Source organism: Netta rufina (assembly GCF_964035555.1).
Source record: "Netta rufina genome assembly, chromosome: 2".
Lineage (NCBI taxonomy): Eukaryota > Metazoa > Chordata > Aves > Anseriformes > Anatidae > Netta > Netta rufina.
The window spans coordinates 128,600,847-128,618,308 of NC_140124.1; the positions used below are offsets into that span (position 1 = coordinate 128,600,847).

General features: G+C 38.4%; 1 protein-coding gene across 3 annotated transcripts in view; it reads left to right on the forward strand.

Annotated features, from left to right (window-relative positions):
• Positions 1-17,462, forward strand: part of PKIA (cAMP-dependent protein kinase inhibitor alpha) — a 43,076-nt gene that overhangs the window by 15,157 nt on the left and 10,457 nt on the right. Inside the window, exons 1-2 of one of the 3 annotated variants that reach the window (XM_084306912.1) lie at positions 11,801-11,923; positions 12,032-12,113. The exons of the other annotated variants lie outside the window; for them this stretch is intronic. Of the exons in view, the coding sequence (XP_084163038.1) occupies positions 12,111-12,113 (3 nt within the window). The 5' untranslated portion in view covers positions 11,801-11,923; positions 12,032-12,110. Of the gene's footprint in view, positions 1-11,800; positions 11,924-12,031; positions 12,114-17,462 lie in introns of those variants that run through there. 3 annotated transcript variants of the gene reach the window in all.

A 17,462-nucleotide genomic window follows, 5' to 3' on the forward strand; every position in this document is an offset into this window, starting at 1 on the left:
GTAGATGTATTGGTAGTAAAATACATAGCAGTGTGTCCCTTCCAGTTATCACCAAGCTCAAGGCCAAAGTTTGTGTGTTCTTGCAAATTTAGGAGTTAAATATGCAAATCTTCATCTTCTCTTGAGAAATTAAATGTTTTTGACTGCGTGGGTAGAATCTGATGAGAATTCAACCAGCAAAACTTCTCCAGTAAAGTTAATTAAAGCTGGTATCCTGAGAACGCTTTGCATTAATTTTGTATCAGATTATACTTTTACTTTCTGCAGCCTTAATTAATCAAAACTTAATGGTTACTCAATCTGTAGCAGTGTTCTGGGCTTAAAAATATCAAGGGGCATGTTCCTAATTGAATATTGGGATCTGGGGAGGGGAGCAGTAGACACTGGTCCCCTTTTCCAAAAGAGAAATAGACTTTGAGGTATGAGCAGGGGAAAAAAGAAAGAGGTAAATGTCAGCTTGTCCTTGAGGACAAGAAATGGCAGCAGAATGAAGACAGCAAAGTAATTAACAGGTCTTTCTACAAGAGAGAAGGTGGCCTCTACTGTGCCTGGTTACACAGACTGTAATTTAAAACAAACTGTCTTGATCTCACAGCTGGATCTTCCAGTGACTGGTTCTTGCAGGCAGTCTGAATATGTAAGATGTAAGCCTGTGAGCAGAGACTGAGGTAGTCATTGCCCGAGAGCACAAGCTGAGATGACAGATTGCTTTGTGAAGAGCTAAAACTCTCATCCATGGTGGCTTAAGGCTGTAGATTAAGCCTTTGTAGATTAATGGTTTTGGCCTGTAATGTTAACATTTTGAATTGCACCAGGATGCAAAGGAGAGTCAACTACAGTCTGAACTTGGGCTGTTGCCCTCCAGCAACAGAGCTAAAAAAAAAGGTTTTATAAACCTTTGCATAGGTGTTCAAAATGTAAATTCCTAGTTACTTGAAGCATGCATCAGGATCAAGAAACTCTAGAGCTGGCCAGACTAAGGGGATCATTGTGCCAAGACTCAGTTCCATGTGTAAGTAGATGGCTAGATTCATCTCTGTCATGATGCTGATGATAGTGACAACTTTTTAAATGTAATAAGCATGGATTAAATAATATTTCTGTCAACTAATATCCTTTGCTTTTCTGCATTGCTTTTAACGAATCTGGACTCTCAATCCAGGAAAAAAGCTGGACTTCGTCAGCAAAAAGAGTGAAGCTAGCAGATCAAGAGAAGTGACACTATATATATATATATATATATATATATATATATATATATATATATATATGTATGTATGTATAGATTTTTTTTATTTAAAGACATGCATACAGATGCCTTTTGAAGTGTCATGTAAAATAATGTCGCCTATGTTGGACCCCCAAGGATCAAAGCGGTATGTTGACATGCCAAGTCAAGTCTAGTGATGGCTACCAAGACCAATTAGGAGGCTGGAGCACATGATGTACAAGGAGAGGCTGAGGGTGCTGGTTTTCTACAATCTGGGGAAGACAGTACAAGGAGAAGAAATTGTCATATATAAGGAGCAGTTATGGAGAAGACAGACTTTTCTTGGAGGTGCTCAACAAAAGAGTCACTGGTCAAGTTGCAATGAGAGAAATTCTAACCGCATGAAAGGGAGCTGGGGTTTGTTGGACTAGATGACCACCAGATGTCACTTCCAGCCAAAGTTTCTCTATGATTCAAAGAGACTTTGTTGATTTACTACGTGTGCCTGTAGAGGCCTAGCAGTCCTGATTCAGGGTTGGGACTTAAGTTTAAGGTAATACCTTCTCCATGGAAACAGGGAATGAGAGAATGGCATTTTTTGTCTTCAATACAGTATCCCCATATAAAGGAAGCAGGAGACCTGTCCTGCAGACTGTCCCCAAGCTCAAAGGACCTGATCCTCTGTCCCAGCAGATGACAGAACCATCAGCATACTGATTCTTCATCAGCAGTTGAAACTGGTTTACTGTGTACAGGCACAATTATTCTCCTGGTTCTGTGCCTTTTTGCAGATTAGAGGATGCCTGGCTGTCATATGATTGCTGCAAAACAGGAAACCTCTGCTTCAGAATCTTGCTCCCCAGATTATTTTTGTTGTTTTTGATTGCCTCTAGAGTAAAATAGATGAACAGCCCTGGAAGACCTGCTAGCTTTAGGTGCCACATGCAAAACAAGCTGTTTTGTCACTAGATGTTTATTTTACAGGAATATGTACATTAGATCATGCAATGCATTAGATCATGCATTATGTAGATCATGCAAGATACAGAGGTTCAGTTAGACTCCCCCACAGAAGGCCTCTAAATCCAGCAGAACAATATGCAAGTGCCATGGCAAAGTGGTTTGCATGCTTCTATGGCAAGCTGGTGTTCTGGACCTGTAAAACATCTTTGTGAAGAGAGTGTTTTTGCTTTACTTAAGCTGCCATGTCAAGTGAAATTGATACTAAGACAATGGGAAGCAAACCAAGTAAGCATTTTGAAATCTGTATTAATGAGCTTGTCATTGTTTAATGTACTTTTGCTGGTGCAGAAAAATACAGATAATGTGACAACAGGCATTGCAAACTAAACTTATTCTTCTATCAAGTCCACCCACACAGATATTCAAGAAAAGCTCCATCACATGCTGAAATCTGAAAATCTAAAGCAACCTTCAGAAGTAAATTAAATTAATTAGAGTACACTTAATACCTGTGTATCATTCAGCTTTCAAACAATACTGGTGTAGGACAAGAAACAACAAAAATCAAGCAAGGAGAGTAGAAGTTCATGGCTATTTTTGTTTGTTTGTTTGTGAAAGGTGCCAGAACAGTTCCAGAAGACCTTGTAGCTTCCTCTACTGAAGGGTATTCACCTTTAATAAACTGAAGGTGAACAACTTACTGCACGGGCTTGTTAAGGAAAGCTACTGAAAAATACTTGTTCTGGATAAAGAATTAGAAAATAACTTATTTTTGCTGGTATGGTCCATAGTGTCATAACATAAAATAATTGCTTTTTATAGAGCACTGATTTTTAGTCTAATTGTAAGGAACTCTAGTTCATCTTTTGTCTTTAATTGTTAATGATTCTTGATTCCTTGGAAGAAAAATAGTATAGGATTATAGCTACTAGATTCTATGCTGATCTACTTGATTTTAACTGTAATTAAGACAGTATTTTTGAGGGTTTGTCACAGCAATACCCTTGGAAGTTGTTTTTTTTTTCTTTGCGTGTCTTGAGGAAAAAGATACTCACCCTTCTATTAGTGTAAGGAGAGTAGTTTTCTTAATGAAAGACGTAAGCTGACTAAAAGCTACTTATTCTTCTAGATGTATCTTGTCAGCCCCTATTTCTAAGAACCTTCTCAATCTAGCATCAGGTGTGTTTCTGTCTACAGAGATCCTGTCCTATTATTGTTGTTTCAGAGTGCCCAGGATTAACAAGAAGAAATGCAGAAGAAATAAACAAATCTAAATCTGAGCAGAGCAAAAATTGTCTCAAAGTGGTAATGTTTAGTTCTGTGATACTTGATTGCTTCTGTAGTTACATCTAAAAGGTATAATGCTATGCAGCTTCACAGAAAGTTTATGCAGTAATAGAGATCACTGTAGTATTTGGTTACATGCTTAATAATCAGGCTAAAACAGTTTGTCTTTGGCAACCTGATCACCATCTATATTTCATCAAATCAGAGGTGGAGGGTTGTTTGATTTAGTTTATGTAGTTTATATGCTTTTTGTATGGTATTTTTTCATTGTTTGTTCTTGTTGATTTTATTCAAGTTATCAGTTAACTGGAAAGTCAACTGAAGATTTCTCAAATAGGCTTCATGGGGTAAGAAGAATTATTTTTGTTTGGGGTTATGTGCGTGATAAGCAGGAGTGTTGTGGTTTGGCTGTGGCTTTTTTTTTTTTTTCCCTTACTTGTTTGTTTTCCTTGTGGGTGTGGTATAGGGGTTTTTTTGGTTGTTGTTTGGGTTTGGGGTTTATTTTGGTTGTTTTTTGGTTTTAACATAAACCTCCTTTCTGCTTATATTCCTAAGGTGTGTAAAGATGGCTGTCTTTGTCTATGCTATTCAGGAATGGCATAGCTCTTTGCTTTAATTTTTTTGTCTTCTAGTTATGTCTTCGATTGTCAGACTCAGAGACTCCGAGCATTTTTACACTTACTCTCTGCAAACTACTTGTATACTTTTAAAGAAGAAAGAATTCTTCTGTATTTACTTTTTAGTGGGAAAGATAAAGTTTTCTTTCACTTTCAGTTGAACCCATTGGTTTTGGTAGTCCCTTAACCAGTATACTGAGGTATACCAAGCAGGAGGTGAATAATAATTCACCTAGTAGTATCTTTAACATACCTAAGAAATCGTCATATCACATAACGTGAAGTTTAAAGTAAACAGTCAGATTCCCTTTGACTTTACAGATAAGTTTGCTTCATTTGGTATATGTATCAAATGACTAAATGATTTGTTGTGATTCCCAGAAAATTTCTTGGCACGTGTAGATCACGGCTGTCTAGATACAACATCATTATTCCAGTAATGACATCATGTTAAATAGCTCTGTGGAAAGGAGACACATGCTGAAACATGGATTCAGCTGTGTTTCACATAAAAGTGTTCAGTGTATGTCCATCCAAAGGTCAGTTAAGGGGAAAGAGAGGTTTCTATTTCACTTAGCCTATGGAATCTTGAATATTTTTTTACTTTCTGTGTTTCAGGTATTAGTACTTTTTTTAAAAAATATAATAGTAGTTATAACTGAGGTTTTAAATTTTCATTGTTTTTAATATTTGAGTAGTAGTATTTCAATAATCCCTGTAGGGTGCTGAGCAAGAAGAGAGAGGCAAAATATAAAAGGGGCAAAATATTGCCTGATTCCGAAAGTCAAAGATATTCCTGACAAAGCATGAATGAGCAAATTGCTTAGGGGGAAGAGGAGCATTTTGGAAAGAAAGATTTAAAGCAGAAAGACACTGAGGCTGAGCAGTCTATATCCAAGAACTGTTACCTGAAGGTTATTTCAATAACACTGTACTGAAAAGATTTCTAAAATGAAGATGCTTCATGGTTTTTCCATATTTAGTTCAGCTCTGATTTCATTGCAGTCTGATGAAAGCATAAATATGGATTATTTGTTACACAAACAACAGATTTATTTGTTTGAAAATACTGTTGCTGTTTCTCTTGGATCACGAGAAGGCCATAGGTAGCAGGGCTGAGCTATAAGGTAATGGAAAGATTTGTTTAGGATAAGGGCAGAAGAGATCATTTTTGGTGTTAGTTTAGGATGGCATATTTCAAAGACATTGAGCAAAAAGTTTAAAATCTACTTATCTAAAGGTTGATGATGAAGCACATATTCACTGAAGTTTTTAATCCAATATAGTCATGTTAGAAAAAGTGGGCATTAAGTGCTTGGTAGTAGAGAGAAAAATGTCTCCCCTCCATCCTTGTTCCCTTAATGTTTTTTTACAGTATTGGTAATTCTGACTCAACTGAAATTGTACTGTGTTTTCATCAGTGTGAACAGGTCTTAGAGTTAGCACTGTATCTTCAAATTTAATGGGAGATGTCCTACACGCTGTTCATTCACCTGAACTTGTAAATGGTTAGAGTTAACCTACAAGCAAGCATATCACCTCGTGTAACATGCTTGAATTCTTGGTACTTCATGCTCTTCTGACCAGCATTAATTCAACTGAATAAGGTGGTGTGATATAAAATGATAATAATAATTATATAATTTTGTTACTATATTGAATATTTTCTTGGAAGCAACATACAGGTTTGAAAAACTAGTATATACTTCTCTTCCACCTTTTTTCCTCTGGTACAGAAACCTGAAAATGTCAGAGAAAAGGTACCTCATCCTTTCCCATGTAAAACAACAGCTTCAATCTTGGGAAAAACAAGTTGCTTTTGTTGTTTATAGAAATCATGGCTATAAGATAAGCATGACGGTAATTGAGAATTTCTTGGTATATGGTGATAAAGTCTGGTGTGTAGAGGATAATGCCTTAGTTGTTGCTCATGGCATTAACATACCTGACGCACAGCCTTTGCTTGGCATGAGATTGTCGCACATCAGCTGTGTGGTGTTAGGGATGTGTAACAAATGAGTTTACCATGTGCCTGTGATTTCCTAGTCTGAAGAGGAAAGAAAGTGACTGAAGAGCAGTCTCAGCAAGTTAGGGAAGTTTAAGGGAGACACTGGAAAGCCTACTTAGTGCTTGTCACGGCCATTTATATCTGCATAGTGTCTTGTGATAAATACAAATTTTGTCTGTGGGTATACTGGGTGTAGGTGTCAGGGTATTGGTAATGGGGTGGCTGCATGGGTGACCTCTGTGATGAAGAGGCTGGGGTCTGCCCTGTGCTGGATGTAGATGGTTCCAGCCAGATCCACAACAGCCCCACTGCTGGGTACAGATGGACCCATCCACCAAGCTGATGCTGCCCACAGGAAAACTGGGCGTCTCTGGTGCCTGGAGCACCTCCTCCTCTTCCTTCTTCTCTGACCTTAGGGTTCCTTCTGCTGTTTCTCGCTTCTTCGCTCCTCCTCTGCCTTCTTTTTTAAGAAGGGACAAAAAATGTCACACAGGCAATTATTGCCAATTAATAACAGCCTAGAGCAGTGAGAACTAAAAACAGCTTCCCCTCATCCACTCTCTTCCACCTCCACCCTGGCACAGGGGAATGGGGGCTGTGGTCAGTCCCTAACGCTTTGTCTCCACTGCTCCTTCTCAGTCACTCTACTCCCCTGTTCCACGTGGGGTTTCTCCCACGGGATGCCGTCCTTCCTGAACTGAGCCTGTGGGGGCTGCCCACAGGCAGCAGCTCTTCAAGCACTGCTCCCACATGGCTCCGTACCACAGGGTCCATCCCCCAGGAGCAAACTGCTCCAGCACGGGTTCCCCATGGGTGGGTAGCAGCTCCCTTCAGACCCCCTGCTCCTGTGTGGGCTCCTCTCCACGGGCTGCAGCTCCGGCCCGGGGCCTGCTCCTGCAGGGGCTCTCCATGGGCCGCAGCCTCCTCCAGGCCACATCCACCTGCTCCACCGGGGGCTCCTCCACCCACGGGGGGGCTGCAGCGTGGAGATCTGCTCCGTGTGGGACCCATGGGCTGCAGGGGGACAGCCTGCTCCACCAGGGGCCTCTCCCTGCAGAGGAACTGTTCTGGTGCCTGGAGCACCTCCTGCCCTCCTGCTGCACTGACCTTGGGGTCTGCAGGGCTGGTTCTCTCACATTTTCTCACTTGTCTCTCCCAGCTGTTGTTGCCCAGCACGTTTTTTTCCCTCCTTCCTTAAATCTGCTTTCTCAGAGTTCCAACCAGCATCGCTCATGGCTCGGCCCTGGCCAAAAGCAGGCCCCTTTTGGAGCTGTCTGGAGCTGGCTCTGATCTGACATGGGGCAGCTGCTGGTCTCTGCCAGTCAGAAAGCTGAATGCAGGCTGTTAACATACAGATCAAGGAGAATAGACCAGTATGTGACAAAATACAGTTCTTTATCTCTTAACAGAAGGTGAAAGGCTCCCTGTAATCACAATTCCCTTCAGTTGCTTTTCTTTCTTTTGCTGTAGTGCTGCATGGTAGTAGGGAGAGCTAGGTGGGAGCCAAGGCAACTTTCTCTGTTCCACTTCTATGAGTGGAAATGTTCGCTTGGGGATGTTAGCATTACAGTTCCTAAATTTTGCCTGCAGTTCAGTCAACTCCTTTGAAGGGCTATATGACTCTTGGCTATGTTACCAGCAAAAAGGGAAACATACCTGATGTGAAATAAAAATTTAATAGTTAAAGTACAAGACATAGTTAAGTTACAAAACTATTAATACTTGTCTGTATTGATAGAGAAAATCCTTGATACTACAGTTCAAATTTTTGTTTAGGAATATTTACTGGTATATACTGCTTTCCTCTGGTGATATGAACCTTCGCATGTTCATCTAGCTCTAAAGATAGACAGTTTTAATTAGAATGAGGGAGAGGCTTACAGCTGGTTGTCAGTATCCCAAAGTCTTTGCAAGAAAGAACAGTAGTTATAAAAGGTGGTTCTTACTCTTTGCCAGGAGGCACTTGATGTTGATTGTTTCTTCCTGCTCAGTCTTAAAAACCATCTAGGTTTATTTTTATATACTTGCCACAGTCTGCTTGTTTGTTCTTTTTCTTCATTGGTTATCCGTTACTCCTTTTTTTGTTGTTTTTTGTTCTCTTATTCCTAAAGCTTATTTTTTACGTAACAATGCAAGGCTGTGCTTCTGTAGTGACTTTAACAACTATGTATTTTCCTATTACTTTAGATTTGGAGTAACATAAACCCATTTATACAGTTACCCTCTATCTCTGAGGTTATACAGACAACCGGACTCCTATGGAAAAAAAAAAAATGGTATCCAAGAACTCACTTCTGTGGGTGATTCTTATTTTTGAGAGGTTTTCTTCCCTTTGCCAGGATTTCAGAAATGGAAGTCCTTAGAAATATTCTGCCCACGTATATATTGTTATTGTAAGCAGACAGCTGGTACTTCTTTCATTATCCACCCTACACCAACAGGTAGATGAAAGGAAGGAGGGATTCTGTGCTTACATGGTCTCAGGTCAAGTATGAAAGTATTCATGTCCTCTGACAACATGAACTGGGAACTTAGTGCAGCAGTAAGTTCTTCAGTCTCTGCTCATACCTATATATTTATGCCTTGGCTCATATCCAGAAAACATGCCTTGCACTTCATTATATTTATTGTTTTTATGCACTTGGTTAAGAATTGCATGTTCAGATTCTTTGTAGGCTTTTTTAGCATTTCTAAGTACTCAGCAACTACTGTGAAATTGTTGTGAGCTAGAATTAGGAGCTTGGGCTGCAGAAAATTTATTAGTTTAGTTGGATAACTTTTATTGGCATGAGTATAAAATATCTACTGTGTGCCACTGCTTTTTAATGGCCCATATATTAAGGTGCTTGAGTATTTTGTTACAGTTGGCTGAAATCACTGAGCTCTGCAAGAGTCAAGGAAGTTCTACTTTGTTTATATGCTTCCACCATCCCTGCTTGTAAGCACCTCTTCCTTCATTTAGGCCTTTCTTCTCTTAGATGAAGAACTGGGGCACTGGAGGCACAAGACTCAAGTTACTTGAGCTTTAGTTTGACTTGAAACTGGGGACAAAAGCAATATTGCCCACTCATATTTAAAGCTGTAACTAGCACAGAGTTTTTATGTAGCTGTGGTTTGTGGGGCCTCTGTTTTCTTCAGTTGCTGTGGGGTGTCATATTTGTCTGGGTACCTGGGTTGGCGTCTACAAATATATCTTAAGTCAGAGTGCCATGGACAGATTTTGTAATGCAGCACATTTGCTAATGAAATATTAGTATATGCAAGCTTTTTTTTAGTTTCCATCTGGTACCAGTACACAGAAACTTGTCATCATTGTTAAGAGGATCTTGCTCTATAAAATGCAGATTTTTTTTTCAGTCGCAACTGTTCAAAATGTTCCTGGATCTGAAGGGTTCTTCAGGAAGAGGGGCTGTTGTTTGTTTTGCTTTTTTTCTGTCTTTGCTTAATTAGATTCTTCTTTTGCACTCGGACTTGCAAACGTTATTTTTAAGGTTCCTGTCTTCAAACTTACCATGGCAAACGTGAGGACTTTCTTTTGTCTTTTTATGTTAGAAATTCTTTATAAACTGTCCTATAACAGAAATGCCTATAAATACTACAAAATATAAAATGCAGATTGGAAATGCAAATTGGATATTAGTAGGACTTTCCTGCTAATGCCCTTCTTTCCTCCAGATGCTCATGCATCATTTTCAGGTTTGAGACTGCTTATGATAAAGGACATCCTTCTAGATGTTGCTCTTCAGGTCTCAACTTCTTGGCTTTCAAAATAGTATTGATTCTGATTTGAGTCTGAGATGTGCTTTTTAATACCAGTGGTTTTAAAGAATAAACACTTGAAATACATCACTCAGGGGGAGTCATGCTCACTAAACCTTGCACAATCATGTTCTTGAATAGCTTGGCTTCACTGCATGTCTGTGGCTATGCATATGCATATGGAAAATTACTGCTGTTTACCACTTCATGTGTTTGTTGTTGAGAAGGCCATTCCTGTGCCTTCCACGGAACTTTATTAAAAGAAAAAGCTGTCTTTAAGACTTGAAGGTACTGTAAACAGTAGGAAATTGCTGCTCTCTTTCCCACTTTCCTTTAAAAGACCACAGGCAGACTTGCTTCTGCAGGGACCTTAATTCATACCTTGTTTTCTCTGGGGCTGGGAAGCATCTTTCCTCTTTCTGCATCAGTGCTGGCCTGACACATAGCTCTCTATAGACATAACTGCTGCTGAGCATGCTAAAACAGACAAGGGAAAAAAAAAAGGTATGACGTAAGATATTTCCTTTCAATAAAATCGCTTTTGTACTATTAGACCTTCCTTTGTCCCCTCAGCCTGGTGCATTTGGCCCTCTTGGGTTGACTGACTGATGCTTTAACAAGGCTTTAACAAGAGCCCTCTGTTTATATTGCTCTACATATTGTTACAGAAATAAATTAACTTAAGCTTCCCAAACGAGCCAGCAATGAGAAAACAAAACACATTGGTTTACCCTTGCAGCAGCAACACTAGAAGGTCATAATGAGAAAAATGCCGTCCGAGGCTGGAAAAACTTAGTATTTCACAGGACAATTTCTCAAGGGCAGCACAATGTTACCTCAAAAAGCAAATGCAGCCCCACTGCATGGCATCCGTCACATGATATTAAATACGTGGAGTCTTGCCCTAGGGATTTCTGAAATCAGCTTATGTTGTAATGAATGACAACTTGGAATATTCGCATACAGGTTTTTCCTCTTGATCTGATTAAATTTATAATGGACTTCATATACAAGCACGGTGGTTTTTTGTGTGTGTGTTTTTTTTTCCTGTCGTGTGACTTATTCTACAGTAGGTAGCAATTTTTTTTTTCCTTTGAATGAAATAGAGTAGGAAAAAGAAAGCAATTAGGATTTTTACCCCAGTGAAGATATATATGGCTCTAATACACCTGGAGAACATCTGGCAAGAATATAGCAATGCTTGAGATTTACACCTTCCTGGGCCAATGCAGGAGGTACGTCATCAATTTTGTAAGCAATATCGTTCTTTCTGTCCTCTAAGGTAGTTAGCAAAACTTTCCGGGTGACCGTCATCTAATCTTATGGCAATAGTATCAGTGGACCACTATAGTGAAAGAGTAAAGTATTCCTGCTGGAAACAAGTCTAAAAAAAGCGCATGTGAGACGATTATTTCAGGAAGCCTTAAGTAGGCTATGCTGTTGCATAGCAACAGAAGCAGGCAGTCCTTAGACTCCAAAGCAGTCAGCGGACACATGGGAGCAGAATGCAGAAATGATGGAAACCTTGAAATATGTAAGGCTGAGACTAAGGGAGACTGAAGTGAAGTGATATGCAATATAGAATGTGAACGTACCGTGGGAGAAATAATAAATTGAACTGCTTTTAAGTCAAACTGAAATGCTGTCAGCTAAACTGGGCTTTTTTTTTCTTTTTTTTCTTTTTTTCTTTTTTTCTTTTTGTAGCTTCTAGATAGTCATTAAAAAACAGCAGAATGTCTGCTGGCTGGGAAAGCTAATTCAAATGTAAAGTAGATGTTAAATGCCTACCACAAGAAAAAAAAATGCATGGAGATGTTGGATTTTTTTTTATTGACAAGCCAGAAGTTGATGAAATAAGCTTTGAATGAAATATTGATTAAGGTATTGTGGCACAAATTGGTTATTATTAAAAAACTATTTGTCTGACGTTCACAGGTCTCCAAGTTGGCCTATGGTATTTATCTCAGCAGATACTGAGAAGTACGGTGTCATTGAGTGTATTCTTGGCAAACTCCAAGCCTGCATGTGAAATGTGAGATCTCAGCAGAAGCACATTGTAGTTTAGCAACTTTGCAAGAGGTAATCTGTTTTTTATTAAAAGCAAATAAAGGAGCCAGTATTTAATATTTGGTAGCATACAGTTGTGGATGATCGTGCCAACAAAAAGACAAATTTCCTTCCTTCCAGTGCTGTTTTTATCACTGCCCTAGAAGATACAGTAATAAGCTGAAGCTCTTCTGTTCTGGATGCTGCAACACATACTTTGATGGTGAGTCATGACTGCATGATTTTAAAAGGTAGTCACATGCAGTTGAGCTATTGCACCAGAACCTGCTGAAAAGATTAGTGATATAACAAATCTCTCTAGTAGATTAATGTATTAAAGATTTGAGGAAAGTGTCTTGGAAGGGGACTGTTTTTTAAAATACTAAGAAAGAGTTTAAGGATTTATGAACTGGAGCATTTATGTATCTTGAATACTGTTAGCTAGACTAAACACTGCACTGAAACATTAAAGAATCAGAGTAAATAGGTCTGGAAGAAACCTCTTAAAAGCGTCAATACATCCTCCATTCCACACAGGACCAATGCATAATCTGTTTTAAATATTGTCATGATGCTGGTATTTAGACACTTTCTTTTTGTTGTTCTAACTGAATGCTTTCTTCTTATGTTATCTACAAGCTGATACTGTAAGATGCTGTAAACACATCAATCAAATTGTCAGAATGCAGAACATCACAAAATGCAAACTTTGATTCACTTGGGAATGGGAGCAATGTAACAAAGAAGGATGACTCTATTAAGTGAAATCTCTTGCAGTGAGATTAAAAGGCAGAAGGCTTTCTAAAATTATATTGAATGAGATTGTCTTAGAGGAAAACGGCATTGGAATGATACTGTATTTTTCTGGAAATACAGTATATTGCTGTAAGTATGTTAGATTGTTGTCCAGTGCTGAGAAGTGGAATTAGTCTATTCCAGGGAAGGATAATCAAGGTATTTTTAAGACAGAGTCATACAGGAGCAGGAGAGCAATATCAGTTTTCATAACAAATAGGCTTCATGATATTAAAAACAGTCTTTTTCTTGAGTAGCAATAGAAGGATGCCATAGAAAGAATTATTTTTAAATACTGTAGGCACCGGACCACATTATCCTCCTATTGTAAGAGGTCTGAAGCTTCTTCCCTTGCTTCCTCTCTCCTAAAATACATACAGTCCCCTCATTCAAATCAGCAGCCCTGTGTGAAGTCCTTGACTCAAATTAGCCCAAGGTTCCTCTTGGAACCTTGGTAGCTGGAGGGATCTACCAAGGTGGAAGCTATCTTCCTGATTGTTCAGGTTTGACTGGTTTCTTTAACCAAACTCTCAGTTCTCTAAGGCAATTGCTGATCCCTACATCTCCACCTGCTTTTTGTCTTCCTGGCCTTGTCCTTCAGACAGAGTACCCTTTTGGATGGTATCTTCCCACCTGAAGTTTGATTCTTCACACCCATATCATGAGTTTTGTAATTCCACCATATTTCCCCAACCCAGCAGATACATAGATAACTGTTGGCAGTGCTGGCTAATATCTTTTTGCTAACCATTACCTTTACTGACATTTTAAAACAACAAAGAGCAAGGTTCACGTTAGTTCTTACCATTGCATAGCAAAGCTAGGTATTTGGTCAGTTTGAGTATATGTTAGTATGGCAGAGGCGGTCTGTTATTTGGCTTGTAGCTAGATAAAGATCATGAATCTTCGTGCTAGTTTCATTGTTGACTTTTAGGATTTGCAGCAACTATAGTGGATGGATGTTACTTTGGAATCTTCAGCTATTCAAATCTACAATTCAGCTGCATGTTTCAACCCTCATAAATTAATTGACATTTTCTTGCACCATGGAACTATTTCTTAAAAAGCACAGCCAGGTCCCATTTAACTGGAGAAGTACACAACAGTGTGCTGCATATTGGCTGTGTACCACTTGTTGTTTGATTTTTTTTTCAATGAGAATCAAATAGTCTATTTATTTATTCTCATGTGAAATTTAAAAGCATACTAATAAAGCAACAACTAGCAAGGTGTATAACTGCAGAGGAAAATGATATCAAGGGGGATAGGTCATTTGTGGATAAGCATTTAAATGTGCAACATTTAAAAACTCAACAGACCATAAGAATTCTTTTAGATCATCTCGAGTAGAATGAATGTAATTTAACCTGCATAGGTAGTAAAGATCTTGGCTTACCTATTGGACTTTTTTTCTACTCAGTAGGAAGAGATAAGCACATTGAAGATGCTAAGTTGCATTCATTCTAAAACAAATGCTTATTATGGATTGAATGAATCACCTCATATAAGTACCTGCCTACATATGTATGTACAGGCATTTAAAATTTGTCAGTAAATTTCATTTTGTCCCTTCCAAAGTACTACGCTTCTGTCAAAAATTGGAAGTTTAACTTTGATAGCAAATCATTTATCTGAGTGGCTTCCACATTATTGCTAATAAACTGGTTGTTTAAAAATTCATAATAGTCTGCAGGTAATTCACAGTGTTATTTTGTTATTAGACTTTCAGTTAAAAGTTGGCTAAATTAAAAAAAAAATAAAAATAATAATAAACAGTGAAAGTTGCCTGTAAGGATTACAGTGGTTCACAGCAGTCTAGACCAAAAAAAATTGCAACTACTGATCAAGACAGTTCAGGTTTTTTGTTCTTTTTTCCTCAAAAAGCCATATAGATGCTGGTGTATGTAGCAGTGAATAGAGAAGATGTGGCTGTTTCAAAAAAAACTCATTACAGTGTTATAACAAGTTCTTGAAAAGAACAGATATCAGAGACTCAGCTGTGTTTTCTAATGAGAATTGTGTTGGTCAATACCTTTAATGTACTGTCTGTGCAGGTTAGCACTTGTGTGTTCAAGAGAAAGAACTTGCTTGCAGCATTAAAGGCAAGGTTAGGAAGATACAGAGACGCTTCATGAACAAAACCCATGTGACTTTCTTCCCTTCAGTGAAAGTCCTGCTGCATCTACTCTTGTTTCTGCAGAAAGGAAGATCGAATTGAAATTAAGTGGTAGATGAGAGACCAAGTCCTTATGATCATGGGCATCATGGATTTTGTTCAAGCATACACAGAGTATTGAAATATCTGGCATATTGTTCTGTAGACTTCTTTAGGCAGGCTATACTAAAACATTACTTTCCCAGAAGGGAAACTCATGGAAACTCAAGGGAAAATGGAAATTCAAGGGAAACTTCAAGAGAAGCTCATGAGGTGGCATGGAAATTCATATTTCCTTTACGTGATACCCCTCTGACTAAAAGTTTTTTTAGCTTTCAAGAGTTAACACTGGTCGCTCAACTGTGTGTCTGTGCAAAAACAGTGCTCTTCTATAGCAAGATATATAAACTCTCATGGAGAAAGTGTACTTCTATTTAATTGTTGCTCTGTTTCATTTGCTTTCAACATAGCAGGCCATGAATTAGATGGGAATCTTAAAGTGTGCAAGGTGCTGGGGATTAGAACTATCTCCTCACTGGAAAGAGCCCTGTCTCTAAGCTAAGGCTAGATTTGGAACCAAAATTTATTTTAAAAGCATAATTATACACCTTCTCTAAAACAGACATGCTATTAAATGACAAGTTCTCTTGGCTTTTTTTGTTCTCTTATGAAAGCTGAATATAGATAATTACATTTAAATAATGTGCTGATCGTGATACAACATTTAGCAGCCAAAGCCTGAGAGAGTTTTATTTGAAAATCCCTTATTCAACCCCATCATTAAGCACGTATGGAGAAAGAGGAGGAGTAAACGTTGAAGGATTGTACCTCTTAGTCTTACACTGCAGCTTCACCAAGAAAATGGCAGCCCCCCTGTGCTAGCGGGCAACATATGACAATCCTCTAGACAAGCCATGTGTCAAATGCTCATTCTTATTGTCATCCTTTTTAAAATAAAATATCCTTGCTAATTTATATTTTTCTATTAAATGCATTTGTAGTTCTTCTAGGTAGTTAGTCCTTTAAAAGTATTAAAATTCAACCACCCTAGGTACCTATAGCCCACAAACTACAGAGGCTCTATTTTAATTTATGTTGGTATCTCACATAATTCTTTCACTTCAAAACTCTTGATAACAACGTCACCGTGTAAAACCTTGTTTCATTGAGTTACTATGGGATCTAGTCAAACTGGGATTTAATTTGTGAAAGCTATCACTAAATTTTAGATTTGACTGTTCTTTCAACAGAGCTGAAGTACATAGAAGAAGGAAAACAGCTGCAGAAATTTGACAGTTACCTTAAGAAACTTGGTGGATGTGTTATATATAGCATGGAAATGGAAAACTTAACACAGGAGTTGGATTGTGGAGTGTTCAGGGAGCTTTCTGAAAACACAAATTCTGATTCTTTCTGTGTGTATTAAATTACACTGTTTTTGTCGTCCTTCCTTACTCCTCCCAAGTTCTCCGGTTACTAATTCCACTCCTCATGATACTTACCAGTAAAAGCTATACATTTGTAGGACATAGAAGTATGTCCTTTGCAGGTTTACTTGTTATTTTTAAAAATAACAGATATCTTATTACACAGGCTAAAATCCAAGACAGCAAGTCTCCTGTGATCATGCTATGCCTGTTTATTTTCTTCCTCTTCCTCATCCTCTATAATTGTTTAAGAGCCTGCAAGAAATTTTCAACACGACTTCCTTTTGACAGAAGTCAAAGATACACATATTTCTAAAGTTTTATGAAACTAGGAAGCTGAGGAAAAGAAGGATACTATATGAAAATCTCCAGTGCTGCAGTTCAAATTCTAAACTTCTGTCATGCAGAATGCTGGGGGAAAGGGAAAGCACAGCTGTGGCAGATTTCAGATGGTATCTTACCACTCACCACGTTTTCCAACCCTGTGGTAGCAGGTTTCATTAATTTTTATGCTCACACAACTGCTTTCTTGTTCTAGTTCCTGCTTTCTTTAGCTTGCTAGTTCAGTTGGCAGAAGCGGTAAAGTTTGCAGCCTTCTTGTTTCAGTTCAATACCATGCAGGAAAATACTGTTTTTACAACTTCAAATAAATAAATACTAGAAATAACAGGACCAGGACCACAATCTTTTACGCAGGAGTATCTGTCAATAAAATTATGAAATTCAAATTACGTTTCACAGAATTATTAGCAAACTCTGTTCCTTCCACAGAGAATAAACAAAAAAGGTTTTTTGGAGTGAATGGTAATTCCTTAATGACTGGTTCAGTGAATGTATTAGAGACTGCTGGGCATTGCGCCATTCACTGGAAGGGGAGCTCTCGGCTGATGTCAGTGGAGTTCCATATTTATGCAGTAATGTCTCAAGATAATGCCAATACATAACAGAATGGTGTTTGACATTTAAGAGAAGATGCAGACAGGAAAACTTGGAAGTGTTAATAAATGTGTGTTTGGTAACATTATTTTTTTGATCTGAATGTTGTTAGTAATGCCATATTGAGCCTATAGAAAACAAGCCTTTAAAATAAAGGTTCTTTGCAAGCACATTTTTGCATGGCTTTATAGCTTGTTTCATGGCTAAAATTAAATTAGCAAGCCTGAGAATTCCCCAGGTGCTCTCCTAGTTTTATGGA